The 10,091-nt window shown below is 56.1% G+C and overlaps 1 protein-coding gene across 1 annotated transcript; it reads right to left on the reverse strand.

The window, feature by feature from the left end:
* Positions 1–331: 331 nt before the first annotated feature.
* LOC310920733 (kallikrein-14-like) lies at positions 332–9,571 on the reverse strand (the record flags this gene model as incomplete). Its single annotated transcript, XM_083880792.1, has 6 exons — positions 332–481; positions 1,368–1,504; positions 1,950–2,197; positions 3,212–3,250; positions 5,603–5,765; positions 9,310–9,571. The coding sequence occupies 6 exons, from the start codon at positions 9,569–9,571 to the stop codon at positions 332–334; spliced, it is 999 nt and encodes a 332-aa protein (XP_083736918.1).
* Between the last annotated feature and the right edge of the window lie 520 nt (positions 9,572–10,091).

The following is a 10,091-nucleotide window of genomic DNA, read 5'->3' on the forward strand; positions in this document are numbered from 1 at the left end:
TTGGTCATTTATGGTCACTGGTGGTCACTCTTGGTCACTGGTCACTGATGGTCACTCTTGGTCACTGGTCACTGATGATTGTTGGTGGTCACTGTTGGTCACTGTTGGTCACTGTTGGTCACTCCCAGGTCACTGATGATCACTGTTGGTCATCGTTGGTCACTGTTGGTCACTCCTGGTCACTGTTGGTCACCGCTGGTCACTCCTGGTCACTGGTCACTGATGATCATTGGTGGTCGCTGGTCACTCCTGGTCACTGGTCACTGTGGGTCATCGTTGGTCACTGTGGGTCACTGTTGGTCACTCCTGGTGGTCACTGGTCACTCGGTGGTCACTCCCTGGTCACTCTCCGTATCCAGGCGCTGGCCCGGCAGACGTTGCTGTAGACGCCGGGCTGACCACGCTGACCACACACGGCCAGGCCCCAGGACACCACGCCCTGCAGGTACCCCCCGCACACCAGCGGGCCCCCGGAGTCACCCTGGGCAGGTGAGACACAGGTGAGACAGGTGAGACACACCTGAGATACACCTGAGATACACCTGAGCACAGGTGAGCCCCAGGACACCACGCCCTGCAGGTACCCCCCGCACACCAGCGGGCCCCCGGAGTCACCCTGGGCAGGTGAGACACAGGTGAGACAGGTGAGACACCTGAGATACACCTGAGATACACCTGAGATACACCTGAGCACAGGTGAGCCCCAGGACACCACGCCCTGCAGGTACCCCCTGCACACCAGCGGGCCCCCGGAGTCACCCTGGGCAGGTGAGATACAGGTGAGACAGGTGAGACACACCTGAGATACACCTGAGATACACCTGAGATACCTGAGAGACCTAAAACACACCTGGACACACCTGAGATACACCTGGGTACACCTGGGATACACCTGGAGACACACCTCAGGCCATCTATGGACACACCTGGGGACACACCTGGGACACACCTGGGACACACCTGGAACACACCTGGGGACACCTGGGGACACACCTGGGACACACCTGGGACACACCTGGGGACACACCTGGGACACACCTGGGGACACCTGGGGACACACCTGGGGCTCTCTATGGACACACCTGGGGACACACCTGGGGACACACCTGGGGACACACCTGGGGCTCTAAAGACACACCTGGGACACACCTGGGACACACCTGGGACACACCTGGGGCTCTCTATGGACACACCTGGGGACACACCTGGGGACACCTGGGGACACACCTGGGGACACCTGGGACACACCTGGGGCACACCTGGGGCACACCTGGGCACACCTGGGCACTCACCTGGCAGGAGTCCACGCCCCCCTGGGGCACACCTGTGGCTATCTATGATCACACCTGGGGCACACCTGTACTCACCTGGCAGGAGTCCACGCCCCCCTGGGGCACACCTGCACAGAACATGTTGCGGGTGACGGCGTTGCCGTAGGCGCGGGCGCACTGCTCCGGCCCGAAGGTCTGCACCTGGGCACACTGCAGGTCCCGGGGGAGCTTCGCTGCAGGGGGGAGACAGGTGAGACAGGTGAGGGACAGGTGAGGGACAGGTGAGAGACAGGTGAGAGACAGGTGAGACAAAAATTCCCCCCAAAAAATTCCACGTTTTGGGCCCAAAATTCCCTGGATTTGCCCCATTTTGGGACCTTTCCCAGCCCCAAAGGTGATGGTGGGACCCCAAGACACCTGAACAGGTGAGGGACACCTGGGACACACCTGGGGCACACCTGGGGACACACCTGGGGACACACCTGGGGCTCTCTATGGACACACCTGGGGACACCTGGGGCTCTCTATGGACACACCTGGGACACACCTGGGGCTCTCTATGGACACACCTGGGGACACACCTGGGGGTATCTATGGACACACCTGGGGACACACCTGGGGACACCTGGGGACACACCTGAGCCCTCCCCTGACCCCCCCCACACCTGTCCCAGGTACCTCCAGGTGACTTTGTGGTGCCCCATCCGGACACGCTGCAGTTCTGCCCGGCGCGGGGGCACCTGGTGGCCACGCGGATTTTCTTGACGCGGGGCCCGAAGCGCACAGGTGAGTCCAGGTGCAGCAACATGAAATCGTTGTCGTTGCGCCGCGGGTCGTACGCCGGGTGCACCTGGAGGCGGGAAACGCGCCGCACCTGCCCCGTACCTGAGCGAAGGGTGTTGGTGCCGATCAGCACCTGGAGCTCCCTGGAATGACAGGTGAGAACAGGTGAGCACAGGTGAGCACACCTGGCCCGTACCTGAGCGAAGGGTGTTGGTGCTGATCAGCACCTGGAGGTCCCTGGAATGACAGGTGAGAACAGGTGAGCACAGGGGAGATGGGACAGGTGAGCACAGGTGGGATGGGACAGGTGAGCACAGGTGAGCACAGGGGAGATGGGACAGGTGAGCACAGGGGAGATGGGACAGGTGAGCACAGGTGAGATGGGACAGGTGGGCACAGGTGAGCACAGGTGAGAGGGGACAGGTGGGCACAGGTGAGATGGGACAGGTGAGCACAGGTGAGCACAGGTGAGATGGGACAGGTGGGCACAGGTGAGAGGGGACAGGTGAGCACAGGTGAGCACAGGTGAGATGGGACAGGTGGGCACAGGTGAGAGGGGACAGGTGGGCACAGGTGGGCACAGGTGGGCACAGGTGAGCACAGGTGGGCACAGGTGAGATGGGACAGGTGGGACAGGTGAGCACAGGTGAGCACAGGTGGGCACAGGTGAGATGGGACAGGTGGGACAGGTGAGCACAGGTGAGCACAGGTGGGCACAGGTGAGATGGGACAGGTGGGCACAGGTGAGATGGGACAGGTGAGATGGGACAGGTGGGCACAGGTGAGATGGGACAGGTGAGATGGGACAGGTGAGATGGGACAGGTGGGCACAGGTGAGATGGGACAGGTGAGATGGGACAGGTGAGATGGGACAGGTGAGATGGGACAGGTGGGCACAGGTGAGATGGGACAGGTGAGATGGGACAGGTGAGACAGGAATATAGAGACAGGTGAGATGGATTCCCTTGGGACAGGTAAGCACAGGTGTGTTCCAGGTGTATCTCAGGTGTGCCCAGGTGTGCGCAGGTAACTCACCTGAGGGGCTGTTTGCAGTGGGCGGCAGTCAGGACCCAGCTGGCCCCCACCAGGTGTGTGTTACCTGTCCCAGGTGTGTGTTACCTGTCCCAGGTGTGTATTTACCTGCCCAGGTAACTCACCTGAGGGGCTGTTTGCAGTGGGCCGCAGTCAGGACCCAGCTGGCCCCCACCAGGTGTGTGTTACCTGTCTCAGGTGTATTTACCTGCCCAGGTGTGTGTTCCCTGTCCCAGGTGTGTGTTCCCTGTCCCAGGTGTGTGTTACCTGTCCCAGGTGTGTGTTCCCTGTCCAGGTGTGTGTTACCTGTCCCAGGTGTGTGTTACCTGTCCCAGGTGTGTATTTACCTGTCCAGGTGTGTGTTTACCTGCCCAGGTAACTCACCTGAGGGGCTGTTTGCAGTGGGCGGCGGTCAGGACCCAGCTGGCCCCCACCAGGTGTGTGTTACCTGTCCCAGGTGTGCCCAGGTAACTCACCTGAGGGGCTGTTTGCAGTGGGCCGCAGTCAGGACCCAGCTGGCCCCCACCAGGTGTGTGTTACCTGTGCAGGTGTGTGTTACCTGTCCCCAGGTGTGTGTTACCTGTCCCAGGTGTATCTCAGGTGTGTGTTACCTGTCCCAGGTGTGTGTTACCTGTCCCAGGTGTATCTCAGGTGTGTGTTACCTGTCCCAGGTGTGTATTTACCTGCCCAGGTGTGTATTTACCTGCCCAGGTAACTCACCTGAGGGGCTGTTTGCAGTGGGCCGCGGTCAGGACCCAGCTGGCCCCCACCAGGTGTGTGTTACCTGTCCCAGGTGTATCTCAGGTGTGTGTTACCTGTCCCAGGTGTGCCCAGGTAACTCACCTGAGGGGCTGTTTGCAGTGGGCCGCAGTCAGGACCCAGCTGGCCCCCACCAGGTGTGTGTTACCTGTCCCAGGTGTGTGTTACCTGTCCCAGGTGTGTGTTTACCTGCCCAGGTAACTCACCTGAGGGGCTGTTTGCAGTGGGCGGCGGTCAGGACCCAGCTGGCCCCCACCAGGTGTGTGTTACCTGTCCCAGGTGTGTGTTACCTGTCCCAGGTGTGTGTTCCCTGTCCAGGTGTGTATTTACCTGCCCAGGTAACTCACCTGAGGGGCTGTTTGCAGTGGGCCGCGGTCAGGACCCAGCTGGCCCCCACCAGGTGTGTGTTACCTGTCCCAGGTGTGTGTTACCTGTCCAGGTGTGTGTTACCTGTCCCAGGTGTATCTCAGGTGTGTATTTACCTGCCCATGTGTGTATTTACCTGAGGGGCTGTTTGCAGTGGGCCGCGGTCAGGACCCAGCTGGCCCCCACCAGGTGTGTGTTACCTGTCCCAGGTGTGCCCAGGTGTGTGTTTACCTGAGGGGCTGTTTGCAGTGGGCGGCTGTCAGGACCCAGCTGGCCCCCACCAGGTGTGTGTTACCTGTCCCAGGTGTGTGTTACCTGTCCCAGGTGTGTGTTACCTGTCCCAGGTGTGTATTTACCTGTCCAGGTGTGTGTTTACCTGAGGGGCTGTTTGCAGTGGGCCGCGGTCAGGACCCAGCTGGCCCCCACCAGGTGTGTGTTACCTGTCCAGGTGTGTGTTTACCTGAGGGGCTGTTTGCAGTGGGCGGCAGTCAGGACCCAGCTGGCCCCCACCAGGTGTGTGTTACCTGTCCCAGGTGTATCTCAGGTGTGTGTTACCTGTCCCAGGTGTGCCCAGGTAACTCACCTGAGGGGCTGTTTGCAGTGGGCCGCGGTCAGGACCCAGCTGGCCCCCACCAGGTGTGTGTTACCTGTCCCAGGTGTGCGCAGGTAACTCACCTGAGGGGCTGTTTGCAGTGGGCGGTGGTCAGGACCCAGCTGGCCCCCACCAGGTGTGTGTTACCTGTCCCAGGTGTGTATTTACCTGCCCAGGTAACTCACCTGAGGGGCTGTTTGCAGTGGGCCGCGGTCAGGACCCAGCTGGCCCCCACCAGGTGTGTGTTACCTGTCCCAGGTGTGTATTTACCTGCCCAGGTAACTCACCTGAGGGGCTGTTTGCAGTGGGCGGCGGTCAGGACCCAGCTGGCCCCCACCAGGTGTGTGTTACCTGTCCCAGGTGTGTGTTACCTGTCCCAGGTGTGTGTTACCTGTCCCAGGTGTGCCCAGGTAACTCACCTGAGGGGCTGTTTGCAGTGGGCGGCGGTCAGGACCCAGCTGGCCCCCACCAGGTGTGTGTTACCTGTCCCAGGTGTGTGTTACCTGTCCCAGGTGTGTGTTACCTGTCCCAGGTGTGTATTTACCTGCCCAGGTGTGTGTTTACCTGAGGGGCTGTTTGCAGTGGGCGGCGGTCAGGACCCAGCTGGCCCCCACCAGGTGTGTGTTACCTGTCCCAGGTGTGTGTTACCTGTCCCAGGTGTGCCCAGGTAACTCACCTGAGGGGCTGTTTGCAGTGGGCGGCGGTCAGGACCCAGCTGGCCCCCACCAGGTGTGTGTTACCTGTCCCAGGTGTATCTCAGGTGTGTGTTACCTGTCCCAGGTGTGCCCAGGTAACTCACCTGAGGGGCTGTTTGCAGTGGGCGGCGGTCAGGACCCAGCTGGCCCCCACCAGGCTCCCCCCGCAGAGGATTTGGCCCCGTTTGATCAGGGCCACCTGGAAGGGCCTCTGGGCCATGGAGCACGGCCGGCCCCCGATGATCCGCGACTCGTCCTCCTCGGGGACTGCGGAAAAATGGGGAGAAAACGGGAGAAAATGGGAAAAATTAGTGAAAAAATGATAAAAAACGGTGAAAAAATGATAAAAAACGGTGAAAAAACAGTGAAAAAATGATAAAAAACGGTGAAGAAATGGGGAAAAAATGACAAAAAATGGGGAAAAAAAACAGGTAAAAATGGGGGTAAAAATGGGGAAAACCAAGGGGTAAAAACAGGGAAAAAATGGGGAAAAAATGGGGAGAAAAAGGGGAAAGAATGGGGAAAAAAGGGGAAAGAATGGGGGGAAAATGGGGAAAGAATGGGGGGAAAATGGTGAAGAAATGGCAAAAAATGGGGAAAAAATGGGGAGAAAATGGGGAAAATTGGGAAAAATGGGAAAATGGGAAAATAATGGGGGAAATGGGGGAAAAACAGGGAGAAATCATGAGAAAATGGGGAAAAGGGGAAAAAGTGAAAACATGGGGAAAAATGGGGATAATGGGAAAAAATAGGAAAAAATGGGGGAAATGGGAAAAATAAGGAAAAAATGGGGAAAAAATGGGGGAAAATTGTTGTGTCAGGGGTGGCCCCCGATGATCCGGGACTCGTCCTCCTCGGGGACTGCGAAAAAATGGGGAGAGAAATGGGGAAAATGGGAAAAATTAGCGAAAAAAATGATAAAAAACGGTGAAAAAATGATAAAAAACGGTGAAAAAACAGTGAAAAAATGATAAAAAACGGTGAAGAAATGGGGAAAAAATGACAAAAAATGGGGAAAAAACAGGTAAAAATGGGGGTAAAAATGGGGAAAACCAAGGGGTAAAAACAGGGAAAAAATGGGGGAAAAATGGGGGAAAAAAGGGGAAAAAATGGGGGGAAAATGGGGGGAAAAAGGGGAAAGAATGGGGGAAAATGGTGAAGAAATGGCAAAAAATGGGGAAAAAATGGGGATAAAATGGGGAGAATTGGGAAAAATGGGAAAATGGGAAAATAATGGGGGAAATGGGGGAAAAACAGGGAGAAATCATGAGAAAATGGGGAAAGGGGGAAAAAGTGAAAACATGGGGGAAAATGGGGATAATGGGAAAAAATAGGAAAAAATGGGGGAAATGGGAAAAATAAGGAAAAAATGGGGAAAAAATGGGGGAAAATTGTTGTGTCAGGGGTGGCCCCCGATGATCCGAGACTCATCATCCTCGAGGACTGGGAAAAAAATGGGGAGAGAAATGGGGAAAATTAGTGAAAAAATGGGGAAAAATGGGGAAAAACGGTGAAAAAATGGTGAAAAAATGATAAAAAACGGTGAAGAAATGGGGAAAAAGGCCAAAAAATGGGGAAAAAATGGGGAAAATGATAAAAAATGGGGAAAAAATGGGGGAAAAAATGGGAAAAATGGGGGAAATGGGAGAAAATGGGTAAATAAGGGGGAAGAAATGGGGAAAAATGGGGGGAAAAAGGGGAAAGAATGGGGGAAAATGGTGAAGAAATGGCAAAAAATGGGGAAAAAATGGGGAAAAAATGGGGAGAAAAGGGGGAATGGGGAAAAATGGGGAAAAAATGGGGATAAAATGGGGGAAAATGGTGGAAAAATGACAAAAAATGGGGAAGAAACAGGTAAAAATGGGGGAAAAAATGGGGGGAAAATTGTTGTGCCCCTGATGATCCGGGACTTGTCATCCTTGGGGACTGGAAATGGGGAGAAAACAGGAGAAAATGGGAAAAATTAGTGAAAAATTATAAAAAACAGTAAAAAGTCAGTGAAAAAATGGGGGAAAACGGTGAAAAAACTGTGAAAAAATGATAAAAAACGGTGAAGAAATGGGGAAAAAATTATAAAAAATGGGGAAAAAATGGGGAAAACCAAGGGGTAAAAACAGGGAAAAATGGGAGAGAAAAGAGGGGAAAAGGGGAAAAAATGGGCAAAATGGGGAAAATGGGAGAAATGGGGGAAATGGCAAAGAAATGAGGGGACATGGGGGTTGGGACATTGGGACCACCTTGACCACGGTCACCTGGACTGTGACCACCCTGAGAGTGACCACCTGGACTGTGACCATCAGAGTGACCACCTGGACCTGTGACCACCTGGGCTGTGACCACCTGGGCCTGTGACCACCTTGAGAGTGACCACCCTGAGAGTGACCACCTGGGCCTGTGACCACCTGGGCTGTGACCACCTTGAGAGTGACCACCTGGGCTGTGACCATCTGAGAGTGACCGCCTGGGCTGTGACCATCTGAGAGTGACCACCTGGACCTGTGTTCACCTTGAGAGTGACCACCTGGACCCTGTGACCACCTTGAGAGTGACCACCTGGACCCCGTGTTCACCTTGAGAGTGACCACCTGGACCCTGTGACCACCTTGAGAGTGACCACCTGGACCCTGTGACCACCCTGAGAGTGACCACCTGAGCCTGTGACCACCTGGACCTTGGGATCACCTTGACCCCATGACCACCTTGACCATGGTCACCTGGGCCTGTGACCACCTTGAGAGTGACCACCTGGACCCTGTGATCACCTTGAGAGTGACCACCTGGACCTGTGTCCACCTGGACCCTGGGACCACCTTGAGACTGACCACCTTGACCTGTGACCACCTGGGACTTGGGATCACCCTGAGAGTGACCACCTTGAGAGTGACCACCTTGACCCTGTGACCACCTTGACCTGTGACCGCCTTGACCATGAGCACCTGGACCTTGTGACCACCTTCAGAGTGACCACCCTGAGAGTGACCACCTTGACCCTGGGGCTGCCTTGACCATGAGCACCTTGACCACCTTGACCCTGTGACCACCTTGACCACCTGGACCTTGTGACCACTTTGACCTGTGACCACCTTGACCAGCTTGAGAGTGACCACTTGAGTGGACTCTATGACCACCTTGAGAGTGACCACCTTGACCTGTGACCACCTTGACCTGTGACCACCTTGACCACCTTGAGAGTGACCACCTGGACCTTGGGACCACCTTGACCACCTTGAAAGTGACCACTCTGACCTGTGACTACTGCAAGAGTGACCACCTTGAGAATGCCCACCTGGACCCAGTGACCACCTGGACCTTGTGACCACCTTGACGACCTTGAGAGTGACCACCCTGACCTGTGACCACCTGGACTTCATGACCATCTCAATCCCATGTCCACCTTGACCCTGTGACCACCTTCAGAGTGACCACCTGGACATTGGGACCACCTGAGCCCCATGTCCACCTTGACTGTGACCACCCTGACCTGTGACCACTCTGAGTGACCACCCAGAGAGTGACCACCTGAACCTTGGGACCAGCCTTGACCCTGGGACCACCTGGACATTGAGACCACCTTGGCCACAACCACCTTGACCACCTGGACCCTGTGACCACCCTGAGAGTGACCACCTGGACATTGGGATCACCTGGACCCTGTGACCACCTTGACCACAACCACCCTGTCCACCTTGACAGTGACCACCCTGAGAGTGACCACCTGGACATTGGGACCACCTTGACCACTTTGACCACCCTGAGAGTGACCACCTGAACCCTGTGACCACCCTGAGAGTGACCACCTGGATCCTCTGACCTTGACCTGTGACCACCTTGACCACCTTGAGAGTGACCACCCTGAGTGACCACCCTGACCTCTGACCACCTTGAGAGTGACCACCTTGACCTGTGACCACCTTGACCACCCTGAGAGTGACCACCTTGAGAATGACCACCAGGACCTTGTGACCTCCAAGAGTGACCACCCTGAGAGTGACCACCTTGACCACAACCACCTTGACCACCTTGACCACCTTGAGAGTGACCACCTCAAGAGTGACCACCTTGACCACAACCATCTTGACCACCTTGACCACCCCAAGAGTGACCACCTCAAGAGTGACCCCCCTGAGAATGACCACCTGGGCCTTGTGACCACCCTGAGAGTGACCACCTGAACCCTGTGACCACCTGGACATTGAGACCACCTTGACCACCTTGGGAGTGACCACCTGGACCCTGTGACCATCTTGACCACCTTGACCACCTTGAGAATGACCACTGGGACCTTGTGACCACCACAAGAGTGACCACCTTGACCACAACCATCTTGACCACCTTGAGAGTGACCACCTGGGCATTGGGATCACCTGAACCCTGTGACCACCTTGACCAGCTTGAGAGTGACCACCTTGACCACAACCACCTTGACCACCTTGGGAGTGACCACCTTAAGAGTGACCACCTGGACCTGTGACCACCTTGACCACCCTGAGAGTGACCACTTTGACAGTGCCCACCTGGACCTTGTGACCACCCTGAGAGTGACCACCCTGACCTGTGACCACCTTGAGAGTGACCACCTGGGCATTGGGACCA

The sequence above is a fragment of the Zosterops lateralis genome, assembly GCF_965231275.1.
Source record: "Zosterops lateralis genome assembly, chromosome: 31".
Lineage (NCBI taxonomy): Eukaryota > Metazoa > Chordata > Aves > Passeriformes > Zosteropidae > Zosterops > Zosterops lateralis.